The following is a 20527-nucleotide window of genomic DNA, read 5'->3' as shown; positions in this document are numbered from 1 at the left end:
CTGATTTGTTTTCTCCAAATCCGTCTTACTGAATACAAAACTTTCCTGATTAAATCCTTCCTCTTATATATCTAAGTTTATGTGTATGCACACATGCATTCTGATCATTTTTTTCTTATTCTGTTCTTTCAGCTAAGTCAGCACTTCACTAGAGCCAAGGATGAAAGGAAGTTATACACAACCGAGCCAGTTAGATTTCCAAATGAACCAAAAGAACTGGGGGGCAAGATGGACTCTGGCTTGCTTAGGCAACCTCTGGCGATAAGTTCATCTGAACGTGCTTTACAAGACAAAGGTCTGCACAATAACCAAACATCTTCCACAGGAAATGATTTTTGTATGATACCCCCAGAAAAGTTGACTCCACTGGACTCGGTAAACAATAGGGCCCAGTCTTCGGAAAGCTTTAGTACCATTGAAACCCTTTCATCACTGGAGCACTGGTCTGGAACGAAAGAAAAAGAGACCGACCGTTTTACAGATGTTATCTCAAGTAAACATGGGGTGTGTCCTGCAGATGTTCAAAAGCATGAATCTGAAGATGCCTCAGGAAGTGAAACAATGGAGAGTTTGTTAATCAGAGAGGATAATTATGATCACCACAGAAAGGCGTGGGAAACAAGGCCCAAAATAGTTCCCTTAGAGTATGATGAAGCCATCGAGTTAAAAGAGGAAGTGTTGGAAAGAGTGGATGACAAGGTCAAGCCATTTCTTGGGCAACATATGCAAGAAACATCTTCCCAAACTCTTGAATCAGTTTTAGAAAACATTGACAAAAAGGAATTCAAAATTGAGAGATATGGGAACAAAAAGGTGTATTTAAGAGGAGAATTTAATACCAATACCTTAGCTGAAGCTAATGTCACACCAAGGTCTTTCACAAGTTTGCATACCAAAGATGACATTGTAGAAGAAAAATATAAGTCTGAGTATAATCTTGATAAGGTGAAAGAAATAAAGTTGAGCATTTTAGAGCAATCTTCAGAAGAGGCACAAGCATGCCCTACCAACAGGCATGGAAAAGATTCCGCTGAAATACAAAATCAACAACCATTGTTGTTCACACCAAGTAACAATGAAGGCAGTACAATAGAGAAGTTTTCTCAAAGAGAAATGATGAGTCCTGGTGTGTTAGATGTAGCAAAAGATGAGGAGTTACATGAATCCATAGATATATCATGGCTAAATGCTGGAGAAATCTCAGGCAAAAGAAATAAGCAGGAAAGCACAACTTCTGTTGTAGGTGAATTAAGTCAAAATTTAAAGGGAGCAGAGAGTAGTTACCCAGAAGACATTCAGCCCAGAAGTGGGATTTGCTTGAGCTACCCAAATTTGGTACAGGCAACTGATGAAAGTATATCCACGTATTCTGCATCAACAAATGTAGAAGATGTGTTTGATGCTGGAGGAAATTTAGAAGAAGGGAAGCACAGTCAGGGCTATGACCTAGCAAACAGAAAGATGTTGCAGGCAGAGCTGTGCCAAAGTGATCCTGGCAGGTTTACTGATGATGATCAGAGCAGCAGGGTCACATGGGGGGATCAAAGTTGGAGAGGCTTAGGAAGTCAATTGGCAGAAAAGGAAAGCGAAGCCAATGAAGGAGTGCAGGTGGAAGAGCTAACAGGTGGCGAAGCTATGTGGGGAATTAAAGATGATACAAGATGTTTGGATGTAACTCCCACAGATGAATTGTTTACCTGCCAAGACCCGGTGAGATATGAAGAGTCTTACGTAGTGGAGCATGATAGTATAAGGGAAGCAGAGGCAGTTACAGCCTCTTATATAATTAAAATGACATCAGAAAGCACTCCAGAAAAAATGTCTGCTGGTGAAAAAGCAGTAATTGTTAAGCTACCTCAAGAGACTGCACTAAGTGACAGGTCCACAGAGGAAAAGGAAACAGTGTTTGATATACATGAAGGGAGAAGTGATGGTTCACATTATCCTCTTTGTCAATGCAATACAGTGGGTGTATTATATGACACCAAATTTGAAGAGGAATCAGTTTCAGATATTTATAATGCACGCATACATGAAACGGTGCACGGAGAAATGATGTCAGTACGCAGTGCAAGCGAAAAGCTTGGTGGAGCAGAACATAGCACTGGGAATGATTCACCACCAGATGCAATATTATGGACTTCTGCTGCAGAAGGAAAAGCCATTTCAGAGCAGGATTTATATCCTGAAACATCTCCGAAAGCTTTGCAGGGCCTACCGCAAGGCCTATGCAACAAAGAGGCTGAAGAGGCAAGTGTCTGGAGAATGCTTCCTCACGACAGTGCTAAAGCAGAAAGCAAAATTTCCCCTTCTGAGGTCATTGTTGCTGGCAGCTATTGCGAAAGTTCATCTGTGACATCTTCGGAAGAGTCCAGGGGAGCAATTCCTGCTGAGAGGGGGCAAGTGTTGCATCCAGACACAGAAGCCTCAGTTGATATTGCAGCTGACTCAGAAAGCGGCTTCACCACAACTGGTGAAACAGCTCCCATGATTCCAAATATTTATTTGGAGACTGAACTCCAAGAACTTCCTGAGAGTTCAGCAGTGCTGCCTTCTAGTGAGAAAGGAGAAAGTAGCACAAGTCTGTTTCCCCATCAGCCAGAGCTCAAACAGGAGAAGCTATTAGGGCCAACCATTTTAATTAGTGAACCCCTAGAAGAAAGAGAAGAGAGAATCTCAGAGTCTGAAGGTTTGATAACTGAAGAAACATTGAACACTGACCACCAGTCTGTTTTTGGTCACACAGCAATTTCTGGCCAGCAAAGTGAAGTTCATAGCTTACCATCTGAGTGTCTCGTTTTAAAGCACATTGGTTACAAAATACTTTATTTCCTCTTGTTTGTTGTGTTTTGCGTCACATTGTACCACTACGATTTAATTGTTTGCTTTGCACTCTACTTCTTTTCATTGTATTGGCTATACTGTGAGGGCAGGAGGGACGAGGAATCTGTCAAAAAAGAGTAGTATAAAGCTTCCAAATGTCTACATGAAGCACTTAACATTTAATATTAGTATATCCCAAAGCACAGCCATGTCCACACAGAACCAACTCAAGATTGCCCCCCCCTTTCCCTTGAAACAATGCTTAAAGGAATGTACATGGAGTTTGCTCCCTCATATAAGTAATTATTCTGCATAGGACCATTAAGTTTGGATCATTAAATACCTATATGAATATGAGTTCTGAAGCACATCAAGTTGAAATTAAATACAGCTGCTGCTCCTTTTCTGGTTAGGAAGATGTGAAGCTTGAGTCTCTTCAGAGTCTCTTACAATTTTATCGCACTCATTTGTTTTGTAGTAAAGCTTTATTTTCTTTCTGGAAGGCTTTTTAAAAAACGGTTTTATATAGCAAGTAAGTAAAGAGGGAATGGCATTATGACTAACACAGTAATAGGGCATGTCCACTTAGGAGTTTCCTGTATTTTATACTTATGCACTAAAATTGAAGGATGAGAAGTAGGCCCCACAAAATAAGGTATTGTGTGGCCAGGGAATTTTGCACACCATTCCTCAGTGTGGACTATATCACCTCCATTCATCCCACGATTTTCCTGTTTTGCTGGGTGAACAGATGGGAAAACCAAAGCTGCAGTATTGTTTGCAGGGATCTGATGCACCGAGTTGGAGCCCTTCTCTTCCTCCTCTTTCAAACTATGCAATGTGGACATGCCCTTAATATATTAATACTGACCATAGGCACGATCCACTGGGATGTCACTCTGCATGCACCGCTGAAATTGATAGGAGTTGTGCAAGAGCGCAAGGAATGTGCCCCATATGCATTTAATGATGTACAACTAGAATTAGCAAGCATATTTATGGGTTAAGTGGAGCCGTCATCAGACATTGCCAATCAGAATTAAGGAAACATACGAGGAGGGTCATGTGGTCAAGTATGCCAGCTCTGACCTTTGTCACCATTCTCATCTCCCTCCAAATCATGGAGGTCAGTCTTCTGAAGCAGAGCCTTCTGCCCTCATGAAGGCTCACGTGTGCTTTAGAACCCTGATTTTCTAGCGTTCTAAAGAACATAGAAAGATTCCATGAGTACAAGAGATCCCCCACTTCAGAAGATTGTCTTGTACACAATGGAGGGTGACAGAAATAGTGACAGGTGGGGGGCAGAGATACCCCCAGCTCTGATGTTAACTTAATACTTCTTGATAATGCCTGAAGAAGGCATAGGTGGCTGCTGTTGTTTTTCCCCCAATGTGATGATATTAATTAATAAATGTCTGCACAGTTACAACTCTAGACTCCAGTGCAATTGTGATGTAACTTTGTATGTGTCAAAAAAAAAGTGCTATGCAGAAAAAGCAGGCTCTTGTTCACACCACAGAGCTGATATGGACTGATGTAGACTGAAGGATACAAATTAGAGCCTGGTTGTCTTTAGATATTGTTTTTATATATAAATATACTTTTTGTAAATGAAGACTGTGTAACGCAAGGGAAGAATTTCACTTAATCTTAGCATTATTCCAGTTGGACTTTCTGAATGATGTTATTTAAACCATGTTGCTTTAGAAAGGCAATCCCAACAAGTGTTGAATAATAGTAATAATAAACAAATTTTGAATGGTTGGATTGTGTGTGGATTACTTTGGAACCCCGCAAGATAATAATGAGTCCTAAGCCTTCTTCTGCAGGGATGCCATGGCAGAGTGTCATCAATGTGGTTGAACTCTGATTCCCATTATCCTTGATCATTGGCTATGCTGGCTGGGGCTGATGGGAGCTGTAGTACAATGAACATTACTTGGACTGTTAATGGTTCTAATAAGGTTTTTTTGTTTCGTTTTTTTAAAAAAGGGAAATAACCCACGATTTGAGTGATAAGCAAAACTATCTGCTGCATTCATTCAGTTACTTGCTGAGAGAGAACATATTTTCAGAAGTACATTTCAAATGTATGCCCAAAACATTTAAAAAAACATTCTACATGACAATTTATTGTCTGGGAATGTGAGAACCTTGGGAGTGGTATTCTATTTCCAAACATCTCCAGTTCCTGCTGTATTTTCTATTGCTGCAAGGTTGAGGCTCTAAAAGTTTGGATCAGTCGACAAGCCTTGGCTTTGTGAAAATTATGGAAAAGCTAATAAAGAAAGAATCCATGAAAATCAGTTGCTTTGGTCAATATATTTCCCCTAAACATCCATAATGGGCCAATCTTGAAAGAAAATTCTTTCTTTCTTTCTTTTTGTGGGAAGACAGGTAGATTTACCTTCTCTTGCCCCAATGGTTTGCATCAGTTGACAGACTCCAGACTCCATAACTGGTAACTTTGAAACCCTTTTAAAGTAATATCTAGCATTTCCCCATATCCCTATCTTCATATGTGTGCAGCTGTGCACTGCACAAGAATCCTATGGCTCCACTCCCCACACCCTGAGCAATATACTTACATATCCATGCTTTGATATTTGTATACTTGTTTTCTTATATGATCAAACTGTTTTACACAGATTTTCTTGGTAGAGCACATTATCCCCATTTAACAGACGAGGGAAGGTATGCTGAGGCTGATTGTACCTTACCACCTTGTGCATTCAGAGTAATCTGAGGTTTGAGTAAGAGACTTGTTGACTGGGAGTTTATGTGATTAACCACTGCATTACCTTTTCTCAGTTTATCCTTTATATTAAAATGGGAAATGAAAAGTTGTGGATCCAAAATGGTGGTCAAAAGGTTGACAGCTTGGTTATCTAGATTCTTATCTAGTTGTTTGACTTTTAAAATATGTAAAATGCACTGGGACCTGCAGATAAATATTTCTATATATTTCCATGGCTGCTGAAGTGAATCAAATATATATCTGAATAATCTGTACTTGAATAATCAGACAAATGGGTAGTGGGCAGGGGAGCAATAAAATGAATTAAATAAATATCTAAATTTCAGATAAAATATCTGCCACAAAAAAGTAATGAAATAAAATGAAATAAAATACATATTCTACATATTTATGCAAGAGACAGAATTGTACTTCTCTTTTTACTGACAATGACAAAACTAAATACCTTTCAGGTTGTTGTGTTCTATTTATTTCTTCTAAAATATTTTTCATTGCCTTCTTTTACCTCATCAGCTATTGTCCAGAACAATTTTACTAACATGTTAAATATGTAAGCATACGTTTTTCATTTTCAACCATCATTGCCCACCTTTGAAGCTAAAGGGGTAGCTTTTTCAAAAAAAAACACCCTACAATATACAAATATACAAATGATATATAAATATATAAATACATATATTTATCTCTATGAATTTCCAATAGTTGCAGGCCTCAACCAATCACCTTTATATATATATTTTAAGCATGTGCAGTTTTCAGCATTCACAAGCTATTCGGTATCTATGGAAGAGCTGGATATAGAACTTTAGAACACATCAATAACATCAAACCTCAGAGTCACATCTGAAGAGATGCTGATGGAGAGGGGAACATATTCTGTTTTCTACAGAGAGCAGGAAGGAGTTGCATGGAACAACCAGCATGTCAATATGTGCTGCAAACCAAATTTAGGGAAGGCCACCGCTTTCTCCTCTTCATGTGATAGATAGCTCATAACTATCATGCCATTTCTGAGCTGCAGCTCTGACCTTTTGCTTTAAATCACATGTCGAAATGCACCGTAAACCCCCCAGAATAGCATGGCACTGTTTCACTAATTTGATAATGTGCAAGGTGTCATGGAAAAGCAGTGTTTAGACAAAACGGTTCGTTAATTTAGAATTGTCAAACATCATAAGGTGCAGAGTGCAAGAAATTCAACACTAGCAAATCCTACCATGACATTTTAGATTAGATGATGTGGTCGGACAACCACCTGCAGCTGTACGTCAAGTCTTAGTGCAGGCATATGGCTTGCAAAGCAAATAGATGCCCATGATTTTCTATGGTGGAATATATAGCCAGGAATGGAGGATTCTGTCAGTTTTGGTTTCTCTCACTTTCCCCATCTTAAATTCAGTTCACTATATTTCCTCATCAATTTGCAATTTTTAAAAAGTCTGTACGAAAATTCAGTGGCATTTGAGTGCACATTTCTCCCAATATACCATTCTTTTCTATGCAGTTTTGCCTAATATGCCATTTTTTTGGCAAGTATTTTCCCCTAATATAATGCATTTTTAATGCAATCTTCACAGATATATGCACTTTTATCCACACTTCCCCGATATATGCTTTTTTGAAACTTCGGATGCATGTTCATCAACTGTCTTCAGCCATTCACCACAGAAAAGACTCGATACAAGGCCATCTTCAAACTTGGCAGTCGTAACAATATTCTTATACATGACAATTTGGCACCATTTGGATTAGTACCCAAAGAAGCAAAAAACAATAGCACAACAGGAGCTAAGCTTTGAGGTTCTCTTCTTCGGGACATGATGCAATGGTGTTTAGAGGCAGGGGACCGCGTTAAAACGACGTCTTCTAATGGCAAGATGTGCTCTCTGTCTAGAACAAATAAACATGCATCCTGTTTCACTCTTTCTTGTGTCACCTCTTATTGCCTCCCATAGGAACACAGCTGCCTTACACTGAGACAGACCATTGGTCCATCTAGCTCAGTATTGGCTATATTGGCAGTGGCTCTCCAGGGTTTCAGGAATACTAGTCCTACCTGGAGATGCTGGGGATTGAAATGGGGACCTTCATGCAAAATAGATGCTCTACCACTGAGCTACAGCCCACACCTGGTGCTTATAATATTGCTTACAATATGGAGAACAAGAACATATGCATGCAGTTAAAGGAGACATCCCAGAGAAATCATGCAATGTCTGTCTTCTTGTCAGGGGCTGGACAGAGAACGAATGGTGGGGACCACCCCCTGTCTTCTCCTGAACCTTCCTGAGAAAAGGAGAACAGTATAGATTTAGATCAGCGGTTTGCAGAAGGGCATAGTTCAGAGGCTGCAGAGGGCAGAAGCTGGGAAATATTGGAAAAGGATCATCAGGAAGAAGCAGCAGCACCAGGGGACAGACAGCTGACAGACTCAGTGTCCTTGGAAAGCATTCCTGACCCCCCCTTCTCCCCAGGACCAGATGGGCATTGAGGTAGTAGAACAGAGAGCTCAGCGGCAGAAGGCTCAGATTAGCCTATGCAGGACTGACGTAGATTAAGGGAGACGAATGGGGGTGGGTCTTTACTTGGAGCAACACCATCATTGCATAGAGACTACATCCCTTTGTCTTTCTCTGTGAATACTGAATAAATTACGTAGTAAGGACTCTTCGTGTTATCTGCTTTTTGGGGGGAGGGCTGTCACTGGTGGAGGGATAGTGTTCCCTGAGCCTTGACACCTCTGTATAACCGCATTGATTAAGATGCTAGTGTGCCACATCCTACCTGAATCACTGCAAGTTTGTTTCACAGCTCCCTCTGATAATGTAACACTCTGCGGGCCACATTCAATGTTATGCAAATGTAAGCCATCTCCCATAATGGAGATCTGCCAACCCTTCTCCTACTGCAATTCACTGTCCCGTTTGAAAAGCCTCTCCTGAGTGTTGGGGATTGGGCATGGTGATGGCAGTAGGAAAGTTGGAATTCAGGGGCAGGGCTGCCTTCTTGCTTGCTCACCCAACGCCTGTGCTGACTTTGATTCCAGGCAGCTCTGGACTGTCAACAGAGCCCAAGCCAGCAGTCTAGCATGTTTTGATCTTTGTTTTATACATTGCACATCAATACATCCACTCTCATTTCTTTTTGCATCATTATTGTTGGCAACTTTGAACTGCAAGAGACAAGAAGAGAATTAATTCTGAGATCTTAATTAGAAGAGAAAATTCCTCATGCCAAATGTTAAAACTAACAGTTGAATAAATCCGGCAATAATTTGTTCCAGGCTTGTAGACAGAATGCAATTTTTATTTTAATGTCTTCAGCTATTTCAGTTTTCATAAATTAATGTATCATCAATAACAATCTGCAATACACAAGTTTGCCTACAGCATTAGATCATTTAAAAATGATCTAGCAAAGAGATGTGGTATTCCCAGATGCTCAATGCAAAGTTATTAACTTTTGCTTTATTTCTTTCACACACTCAGTCACATTTATTCGCTCCAATCCATTTTAGTCAGCCAAAGCAAAGGAGTGAGCCAGATATGAAGAGATAACAGAACTATCCATCATTCACTTATTTATTTCATCATCAAAATCAATATATAGTCATTCAGAAGGACCAACTCTAACCTTCATCTTATTGTTCTTGATTTGCTTCTTTTTCAAAAGTTTCACTCTTCAATATAATCCCTGAAGCTGAAATACTTGTGGTGTATTTTTACACAGAGTGGATTGATCCAGGACCTCTGTTACCCCTGGGTTTTCTAGTGCCAATACAATGTCAAGTGTAATGAGTTGCTGTTGCTGGTGATGGTGATGGTGATGGTGATGGAAGGGGTGGAAAAACCGTGGCCCTTCAGACATTTTTGGACTCCAACTCCCATCAGCCCTAGCCAGAGTGGCCAGTGGTCAGGGATGATGGGAGCTGGAGGCTAATGCCATCTGGATTTTCCATCCATGTTCTTATCTAATCCCATGTCCTCAGACAGAAAATACTATATCTATAGCATCCCAGGCAGACAAAAATATTGAAGACTCCCCTCGCACATCAATTTATCCCGTGCTGCATTGCTTAAAAGAAGTATCTCCTACTCTTTAACAGTATACAGTGGTACCTCGGGTTAAGTACTTAATTCGTTCCGGAGGTCCGTACTTAACCTGAAACTGTTCTTAACCTGAAGCACCACTTTAGCTAATGGGGCCTCCTGCTGCTGCCGCGCCGCCAGAGCACGATTTCTGTTCTCATCCTGAATCAAAGTTCTTAACCTGAAGCACTATTTCTGGGTTACCAGAGTCTGTAACCTGAAGCGTATGTAACCCGAGGTACCACTGTATTTCCCTCTAATTTAAAACCAATGGATTTCATTCTGTTAGGTGAAGGCAGTTCTTTTTCTTCTTTCTGACATCCTATAGGGAAATATTTTAATGTGTCCCTTCTAATTTTTCTGTATGTCAAGCAAAACTGTTTCCCCCTATGACTGAATATCCTTGTTGCTTTCTTCAAAATCCTTCCTAACGTGTCAACATATTTTCTAAACTTACATTGCTTAGGGCTGATCACAGAACTCCAGGTTTTACTGTTGCTGAACAGAGAGCATCAGTATAGTCTCTGCATCTTCACTGTCTCACCTCCATTGTGGAAGACCAACAGTTTGCACAGGTTTGAACAGGTTTGTAGGTGACCTGGGTGGAGGGGCATGTGAGTGAGTCCAATACCATAGCATCCTCAGCCATTGTGTGCAAAATAAGTCATGCTCTGCCCCAACTCTGCTAAGTTTAATTTTGCATAATTAAAATGCAAAAAGTAAATACAGATGTACAGGTTAAATAGCGATATACATTGAAACAGTAGGCACAGCACTTTTCATCAAATATCATTAACCAAGTCATAAGGAAAGCTCTGACTTAATGAGTTATAAAAGTTTCCATATGAATGCAATAATCATTTACAGTTCCTCTTGTTGCACAGTCCGTTTATCCCTAATGCACCTTTTCAAAAACTGCTATTCCTGTATAGCGATTTTGGAATGATTTTGTCACAAGTTTGTCTATTCAGAAAATAGTGCCCTTGCTCTGAATTGACTTCATTTGACTCAGGGACATCATCACACGGCCAAAAATGATTGGCTGCGTAGCATCACAGTACTGTCCTATTTATTATAAGATCCTTGCTTGACCAGAATCACTCATGTATAATTCAGGAAGCATCACCCTCACTTTAAATTAACGTCATTTGACTCAGTGATGTCATCACAGGGCCAAATAGCATTGGTTAAGTAGCCTCATGAAGTCATTCCAGGCATTACCTAATTCTTGATTGGCTGGGGTAACCTGTTTGGCTAATCCATGTAGACCAGTGATGGCCAAACTTGGTTCTCCAGCTGTTTTGGGACAATAACTCCTATCATCCCTGGCTAACAGGACCAGTGGTCAGGGATGATGGGAGTTGTAGTCCCAAAACAGCTGGAGGGCCAAGTTTGGCCATCACTGATGTAGACGAAAACAAAGTAGAAGCAGTAATTTTAACAAACAGCACCCAAACTGAAGCAGATGGAGGATATACTAGTAGTGAACAGAACTCAGCTGAATGTCCCTTTGTTTACTTTTTGCACCAAAAATAGCAGATTAAACTGTTAATCCCATGTTTTCTGGAACCTATTTACAGTCATTGTTTCTCTCCTGACTAAGGCTTCACCATTATTTTTGCTTTCTGTTTCGTAAAATGCCTTCCAGTCTGGTATCCTCTACTGGACATGATTGTGTCATGATGCTACACAGACAACCAGAACAGGATATATGTTGATGTCACCAATGACAAAGGAGGCCTGTTTCAACTTAGAACAATACACTATTTCCCAAACTGGTCTCATGGATTATCCTAATCAGTTGTGGATCAGTCTGAGGTTAGGTACATATTTGTTGTTGTTTAGTCATTTAGTCATGTCCGACTCTTCGTGACCCCATGGACCAGAGCACGTCAGGCACTCCTGTCTTCCACTGCCCCCCGCAGTTTGGTCAAACTCATGCTGGTAGCTTCGAGAACACTATCCAACCATCTTGTCCTCTGTCGTCCCCTTCTCCTTTCCCAACATCAGGGTCTTTTCCAGGGAGTCTTCTCTTCTCATGAGGTGGCCAAATTATTGGAGTCTCAGCTTCAGGATCTGTCCTTCCAGTGAGCACTCAGGGCTGATTTCCTTCAGAATGGATAGGTTTGATCTTCTTGCAGTCCATGGGACTCTCAAGAGTCTCCTCCAGCACCATAATTCAAAAGCATCAATTCTTCGGCGATCAGCCTTCTTTATAGTCCAGCTCTCACTTCCATACATCTCTACTGGGAAAACCATAGCTTTAACTATACGGATATTACTGGCTTAAAAAACCAGCAAGCTTGTTTTTTCTCTGGGTATTTCAAATTGAATTTGTATTCTGCTGTACACAACAGCACACTTCAATGTGTATCAAAGTCTACTGCTATATGTCCACACCAGTGAGTGGAAATGGGATGTGGGGGTGTGGGGGTGTGGGGTGTGCATTATCCTGCATTACCTGGCTGGTTTCCCCACTCCATCTCTGTACCCAGAAATCTGCTTTGTTTCAATTGTACACACCTAGGATTCACTTGTGCACTGAGTAAGCCTACAGTTCTCTTTTTTTATTGGATTTTATAAACAAGAATAATGTTATACAAACAAGTATACCAAGTTTTCTGATGTCATTTGTATATCACAAAAATAGCATAATAAATATCTACAACGTATGTTTTATTATTATTTCTCAAGTCAGAGTAAAGCTGGCTTGGGGGAAATGGGATCAGAATGCAGTATTTCAGAGGAGACTTTGAGATGCATGAGGTCATGGGTAATGTCATGTGTCAACAGATTAAAAAAAACAGAGGTGGGAATGCACAGGAGCCTGAGTAAATGGCAAATGTGTACACAGACTAAGAATCAAATACTTTGTCAGACCTTGAAAATGCTGTTGAAGGATGAGGGACTTTTGATGTGAAGTGATCGCCCATTTTGTCTTAAAGGAATAAAAAAGAGTGAATATTCTCACTGCTAAGTGGTTTGTAGGGGCAATGTTTCTGTTCCCATCGAAAGCGCTACTTTCAAAATGGGATCTCATTCGGGGCTATCTGCCAAGCAATATTGTTCTGAAAGGAAGGAGCTGCCAAGGCTCTGGGCATCTGTAGCTTCCACGGGATTAGAGATGCTGCCAAAGTCCTCCCAAGACAGGCTCTCACTGGGGAAAATATGCAAAAAAATCATGCAATTTAATAAACTAAATAATACAAGGTCAACCTAAAAATCTAAGCATGGTATATGCATGTCTATGTCTATATGAGATCGATGTTATTTATTTAAACCCCCCCCCATGTGTATTCATTAAATTATGTGTTATTTTTGCATACTTTTTCCTGTTAGCCTTTTTGTTCATTTTGGGTTCATGTCGGCAGCTAGATCTTTTTGTTTGTTTGTTTGTTTGTTTGTTTGTTTGCCTCAGGCAAGGATGTCATTAAAGAAAATCTTGGAAGTTGACTGGCAATGCTCACTGGTGGCATCTGCAAACCTCTGGAACCTGGTGCTATGTGAGAATTCTGTGCCCACCATGGGAGCTGCAGTAGCAGCCCATCAAAGCGGTACTTGAATTCAGAGAGCGCAAAAGGCCTTGGATGTCATGTCCGAAGACGCTCAAAGAATATGGCCCCACCAAATAGCGCCTCAAGCCTCTGTTACATCAGCTGAGCTTTCCCTGCCCTGGCCTGCTCATTCATATCACTTTAAACAATGACGCAGGCGAGTCAGTTTGTTTATGCCACCGAGTTTGGAGCATAATTTATTTTTAGATTATGAAATGTGCACAGAACTGTTTTCGACGGCTGATCCTGATTTCCTGCCTGTCTCTCTCTAAAAAAAGGGAAAAGCAGAACAATGAAGATACGGCTTGCCAAGAGCACTCATTAGGCCAGATTCTCACCACCACTAAAATACACACATTGTATTCTGAAACACTCTCTAATTCTGACACTAAAATAACATTCACAATAGCATTATGCTATTCATGTCTGAAATGCCCCTAAACCAGAGGAAATGAAGAGGGAGCAAGGCAATGCGATTAAGCCCCTGCCATCAATCTAGATGTGAGGAGGGATGGAGGAGAGGCTTCTTGGTCAGACAGACGGCCAGCTCAAGTTACAAGTGTAAGAAAATCGGACGTCTTCTTTTAAGCTAAGGCTTGGCTTTTTTTAGGGAAGAAAAACCTTCATGAAGAAATTAATCCTTGGTTTCAAAGCAATGCATCCTGAATGTAATTGAATGCCGGAGAGAACAAACACACTGTAAACAAACAAACAAACATGAAAGATGCTTTTAGAATAGCAGCATTTATTGTAGGGGAAGAGTTTGTATTTACTGTGGAAACCGAGAGCCCCTGTAAGTTCAAGGAAGAATGCCGTATGGTGGCTGGTGCATTATGTGTTCTGGAAATTCTAATTTTATGTAAATTTTGGAGGGAAATGTATGCATGTACTGAGGCTGGTCTTTGTTCTTGCACTGTTTTAGCATGACTAAGTAGGAGAGGGTGCCACAAAACACTGTTTTCAAAAACAGCAGATGGGGGTGATTTTTTCCCTAAGGAACCCTAATTTCCCTTGGAAAAACTACTTATATTTGTTATCTTGTCTCAATAGGGATTTTTTTTTTTTTTTGTAAAATCGCCCCCTCGCCCCCTCCCTGCTCCAGCTTCCTTATATTGTGAGCCCTTAGCCATTTTTACATTACAAAATGTAAACTAAATTTCCTGCATTTAGAGATTATATTGTATGCTGCGTTTCAAGCTGATTATTGGGTTAAAAGAAAAGAAAAATGAAAACAACAACAACTTTGAAGTCGGCAGTTTTGAGCAGTGCCTCCCTGCAATAGTCATTTTATGCAGATTTAGAAAATAAATGCAGTTTCAATGGGTTCTGCTTTGTTCAGCCACTGTTCGGGCATGTCAGCTTAGTAGCGGATGCCACACAGCAGGGACTATAAAATACCAACTGAGGGAGAAAAGCAGATGAGGTTTAGAGTCATTTTACTCTCTGTCAAGCCCAGAGTTTCTATGCAAAAGGACACAGATTTAATGCGGTTGTAATCAGGGCACTTGAAACCTTTAAAAGGCTTGGTGTTTGTGTTGTCAGATTATTTGCTGCAGTTGCATAACCAAGCAAGCAAAAAATGGCTTATATTTACTGTGTTCTTTTCTATAGCATCAGCCTCAAGAAGATTTATGGCTAACAGAACTTTGATGTGGGATGTTGAATCTTTATCCTTGCAATCCTCACTTTGTGTATCGTCATTCCCGATATAAAATGCAAAGATGGCTCAGAGTCTTGTTGTCAGTCGGATGGAATCTATAAATATTAAACAGGAACCATGTTGTTGGGGCGGGGAGAGAATGGGATTGCTGGATTGCTTTTCCATAAATACATACTTTTCAGCCATATATGCGTGTAGTTGTGTACATATATACATAAACACACACACACACACACCCATGATGGGGGTTGTGGTCCAAATGTATTTTGAGGGCACAACGTTGGCTACCAATAGCCTATCCATTTGGAAGCAAAATGGCTCCACGTATAAGTTACGTGGTGGTTTCTACATCGTCAGGGGACTATCCCATTAGCTGATGTAGGCAAGCCTGTAAGAAATATAAAAAAACCTCTCTGGGGAAAAAAAAGGTTTAGTGAGGATAGAGCGCGCACACTTTTCATTGCTGACGTGTTCCTATTATTATTATTATTATTATTATTATTATTACGCCCAGAGAGGTTTGTCTCAGTCCAGGGGCTGTGGGTGCCCCCCTGGCGTGTTCCGTTCTTCTCTGGTGGGGACTTTATCTTCTTTCCATCTCTGGGCCAATAACAGCCGTGTAGCCGTGGTCGCATACATAAATAGCCTTTTCTGCTCCCTTGGGATTTCAGCACCTAGAATTCTGAAAAAAAAGGCTTCAGGTGTTTTTTTTAATAGAAAAAGTTCTTTTAAACATTTTTTTTCATTAGATATCATTTCCCAAAATTCTTTTAGTACCTTACATTTCCACCACATACCTTTCTCTCCCGGATCTGGCTACAGTGATCCATGTGACGGTCACCTCCAGGCTTGATTATCATAACTCGCTCTACACGGGGCTGCCCTTGAAGCTGACCCAGAAACTCCAGCAGGTGCAGAATGCTGCGGCGAGGCTCCTTACGGGGTCCTTGCCATGGGATCATATTCACCCACTGCTGTACCAGCTGCACTGGCTCCCGGTAGAGTACAGGGTCAGGTTTAAGGTGCTGATTTTGACCTTTAAAGCCCTATGTGGCCTAGGACCCTCGTACCTACAGGACCGCCTCTCCTGGTATGCCCCGCGGAGGACCTTAAGGTCCACAAATAACAACACTTTGGAGGTCCCAAGCCGCAAGGTGGTTAGATTGGTCTCAAGTAGGGCCAGGGCCTTTTCAGTACTGGCCCTGACTTGGTGGAACGCTCTGTCACAAGAGACTAGGGCCCTTGACATCTTTCCACAGGGCCTGCAAGACAGAGCTGTTCCGCCTGGCCTTTGGTTTGGCCTCAGTCTGACCCTTATGTTTCCCTCGCCTTATGGTTTTGATCTATGGGCTACTATTAAAATGAGGCTGCATTTTAAATTGTATTTTAACCCGTATTTTAATTAAATGTTTCCCCACCCCCCATTATGTTTCATTGTAATTTTATTAGTGTTAGCTGCCCTAAGCCCGGTTCTGGCCAGGGAGTGTGGGGTATAAATAAATTATTATTATTATTATTAGATAAAAGGTGCCTTCTTTTTCCTCACATTGGTTCCTTGAGACCCTAACAGCTTAAAGCAGAGGTAGCCAATGTAGCACCCTACTGATATTGTTAGACTACAACTCACATAATTTACAGCCAGTGTGGCCAATAGCCAAAGGTTGCTGGTGCAGGCAAACCCCTCAGAAGAATGGTGGATGAATATATCTTTGAATATGCAGAGATGGCAACATTGATGGCACTGATAAAAGGTACAAATTTAAAAGCTTTTAAAGAAGACTGGAAACCATTTCAGGTCTCTCTCTCTCTCTAAATTATTTCCCATATGCAAAGACCACAGCAGGGTTTGAAGTGTACAAAAACAACAGAATACATTAAGAAGAATGTTGGAGAGAATGAAATTAGATAAGACAGAACCTTAAAATGCAATTGTACATTGTAAATTAGGCTATAAACATCAATGTTGGGAGAGTGGGGAGTCATCCGTTTTGTCAAATTGGAATATACTGTAATTGTTGAGTAACAAGTGTTATTTTCTACATGGAAAAAAGAATAAAATATTATTATATTTAAAAAGAAATAAAATTTCATTTTCCTTCTAAGAGACAATATATCACAGCTCTACTCTCCCCTAATGCAACCAAACTACTTTCTTCCTCCAAAAGGAACTAGGGCATCTTCCTGTCTCCAATGCCACTCTGCTGCTGGCTGAGATTTAAATGTTGTCTCGTCCCAACCGCTCTCCCCTATAAACTCTATCGTGAATCTGAAATCCGAGACTCCCTGTTGTTGCTATTTATGCCTAGTGCCAGATTGCTTCTGGAACATTGCATTTGAAGCAGACGATCTATACCAAATGCCCTTGACCTATCCTGGTTTGGGCTAGCAATGACCTTTTCATTTATATTTGAAGCAGATAGCTGAAGGAGTACAGAAATATGGTCACAGATTGAGCTCATAAAGCTAGAAAATTCTCAGCAGCTCATACTATACACACACACACACGCACACAAACACATGGGATCTTTTTGTATAGTTGGACTGACATGTGTCTGGTGGACACAGTTTGAAGAAAACAGGGTGAAAGGCAGTGGAAGAGGAGCTCCTAAGAGGAGCCATGTTATGTGGCATGGTAGGTCTCTCTGGACTAGGAAGCCAAGCTGGTAAGGACACAGGCTGGGAACTAGGCGTCCTGGGCTGTTGAACAGTTGATCTGATGAGGGACTCATCCCAGGAGATCCTTCTGCAAAGAAATGGAAGGTCCTGCAGTAACTACTTCCCATGGTAGGGATAATATAGGTCAGGCCTGTCCAACAGGTCGATCGCAATCTGGTCGATCCTGCTCGATCTTAGGTTCCTGATTGATTCTCCCTCCAAAAAGCTCAACAATTTTGGCTCAACCTTCCCCCCAGAAAGCTCAACAACTCCAATGGGTAGATCACTGCCAGTTTTTTATAGTGGGAGTAGATTGCAGTCTCTTGGAAGTTGGATGTGCCTGCTTGATATAGGTGATGAATAAGGGGGCGGGGGCAGAGAGAGGTAGGGGATATGAGCAGTATAGTATGAGTTCCATGGATTTGTGATGTGGAATGATGGATGCTAAGAGAAGGTAAGGATCATGTCTACTCTACACATTCTTTGGCTCTCTTCCTCCAAATCAGAGAGATTTGACCAAGGCCAGGGAGTAGGAACAGAAGGATTAAACATAACATGCCATTCCCCCCCCCCCCCGGTTTTATTTTCCAATGAATTTTTTTAAACAATTTTTTGAAAGTTTTGTAAATCACCCAGAAGACTTGGCTGATGTCTGAATAAATACAATTAGATATCTATTTTAAAATGTCTGCTTCATAATACTGTATGTGAATCTGTCTCCAGTCCATTTGCAACAGCAGCGCAGTGCTCAAATGCTGGATTACTTCCATGGGCTCTTAGGGGGCTGCCCTTGGAGTTGGTCTGGAAGCTGTAACTGGTGCAGGAAGCAAGTGTAGAATGAGGCAGCCTACTATTAGGATGCAGCACCCTGCTGAAGGATCTGCAACAACTGCCAATTGTTGCTGCGTCAAGTTCCAGGTTTTCTTGATAGTGCACAAAGTCCTAAACTATTTAGCACCTGGTTATTTGAGAAGCCACCTTCTCCCATGCTGCTTTGTTTGGTCACTGAGCCCATCTCACAATGACCTCCTGGTGGTGCCACAAGCCCTCAAGATTAATTTGTCTACCACTTGGAAGAGGGCATCTACTTTGATGGCACCCACTTGATGGACCACATTCCCTTCTCTTTTATGGCATGTAGTGACAGATGATTGCTGGCTGCTGTCAACGTGAAGATAAACCATTTTTTTACATTGTTTCTCTGCATGTTGTTCCTATGTTGTAAAGCACCCTGAGATCTACGGGTGAAAGGCAGTATACAAATTTAATTTACATCAACAATAACAACAAACAAACAAACAAACAAACAAATAACAATAACAACTGAAATTTAAAACCAGTAATTTATTTTAGCCTTCTTGACATTTCTTTAAATATAGCCACCAAAAATCAGCAGTCCATCTACTACCTACCATATTCTCTCTAGGTGTCAGGTGTGACTGTTTCAACTAAGTGTGAAATCTAGGCTGCTGTTTGATAAAAAGCCATAATTTTATTGTGTTTCCCCTAATAAAACCCGAGAAGTGATCTCAGCGGTTTCTGAAGTCCAAATAGCATTTCAGCAGCGTGTAATTATTTCTTTCCCCCAAGTGTTTTTTTTTAGCCTGTCACTGTTCCTGTTGATACATTTAACAGCGTATCATGTATTTTACCCCTGAGTCCAAAACCAATTGTTCCAACGATGTAACAAGACAAGCCTGCTTTCTAACAAAGCTGTTAGTAAGCAAATGGCGCAGTGGATCTAATTGCAGCCAATTAGTTCTAATGTCTCCCAGGCCAAGTTGTATTTGTGCTTCAGTAATCTGCTTATCCGAAGTAGATGAACTATAGTTTACGAAAGTATATGCCATCGTAAATTTGTTAGACTTTCAAAGCACTACAGGTTTGTTTTTGGTAACAGCTACCTCTCTCTTTGGAAGGGGATAGAGACTTATTGCTCAGTACACATAAAGGAGCTTATATTGCATCAGGGATGGGCAACCTGTACCACTCCACATTTGGCTGAACCCTAGCCATTATGGCTAATAAGATAATCAGAATCGAAGTCCAACAACGTCTATAGGACTACAGGCTCCCCATCTCTGGGTTACACATAAACTTGTTTAGAATACAGTGGTACCTTGGTTCTCAAACTTAATCCGTTCTGTAAGTCTGTTCCAAAACCAAAGCGTTCCAAAACCAAGGTGCGCTTTCCCATAGAAAGCAGTGTAAAATGGATTAATCCATTCCAGACTTTTTAAAACAACCCCTAAAACAGCAATTTAACATGAATTTTACTCTCTAACGAGACCATTGATCCATAAAATGAAAGCAATAATCAATGTATTGTACTATAAAATAAATAAGACAATATTGTAGATGATAAAACTTAAAAAAATAAATTATTACCTGCACTGATGATAGTCATTTCCGCAGTTACATAATCAATCAATCAATCAGTAGCTAAACTAGGTTCCACACAGTCACAAAAACAAATTAACTGAAAAAGCCTCAAAAACAAAAACGCAAAATAAATAGCAAAAACAAAAGCGCCAAACTTAATCCATTCCGGAAGTCTGTTTGACTTCTGAAATGTTCGAAAACCAAGGTGCAGGCGCCCCAGAAACAATAGCCGACAGCCGCATCAGATGTTCGGCTTCCAAAAAATGTTTGAAAACCGCAACATTTACTTCCAGGTTTTCAGCGTTTGGGAACCAAGGCATTTGAGTACCAAGGTACCACTGTATGTGACAAAGGCTCCAATTCAATTAACCTGTTCTGCCAGGGAATCAGCACAAGGTATCTTACTAGCGCAATAGGAAGGGACCCTCTCTCTTCTCCTTGCATGACCACTCTGTGTTCCCCAGATCCACTCTGGCATGTTGTGAGAACCTCCAGAACAACATGGGTGGGGTGGGGTGGAATAGGCAAGATCATTTTGCCAGGCAAACAGAAATGCTTGCACTGATGGAAGAATCTCCTTAGTGCTAGTTGAATTACACCCAGATTT

General features: G+C 40.8%; 1 protein-coding gene across 1 annotated transcript in view; it reads left to right on the top strand.

Annotated features, from left to right (window-relative positions):
• The window catches only part of PPP1R3A (protein phosphatase 1 regulatory subunit 3A), a 30509-nt gene extending 25923 nt beyond the window's left edge, over nucleotides 1-4586 (top strand). The window contains exon 4 of the mRNA XM_080971117.1: nucleotides 133-4586. Coding sequence (XP_080827243.1) covers nucleotides 133-2964 — 2832 coding nt within the window. The 3' untranslated portion in view covers nucleotides 2965-4586. The remainder of the gene's footprint in view (nucleotides 1-132) is intronic.
• Nucleotides 4587-20527: the final 15941 nt, after the last annotated feature.

The sequence above is a fragment of the Podarcis pityusensis genome (genome assembly GCF_964106645.2).
Source record: "Podarcis pityusensis genome assembly, chromosome: 10".
Classification (NCBI taxonomy): domain Eukaryota; kingdom Metazoa; phylum Chordata; class Lepidosauria; order Squamata; family Lacertidae; genus Podarcis; species Podarcis pityusensis.
Note: the sequence above shows the minus strand (reverse complement) of the source record. Positions and strands in the feature narration are given on the sequence as shown.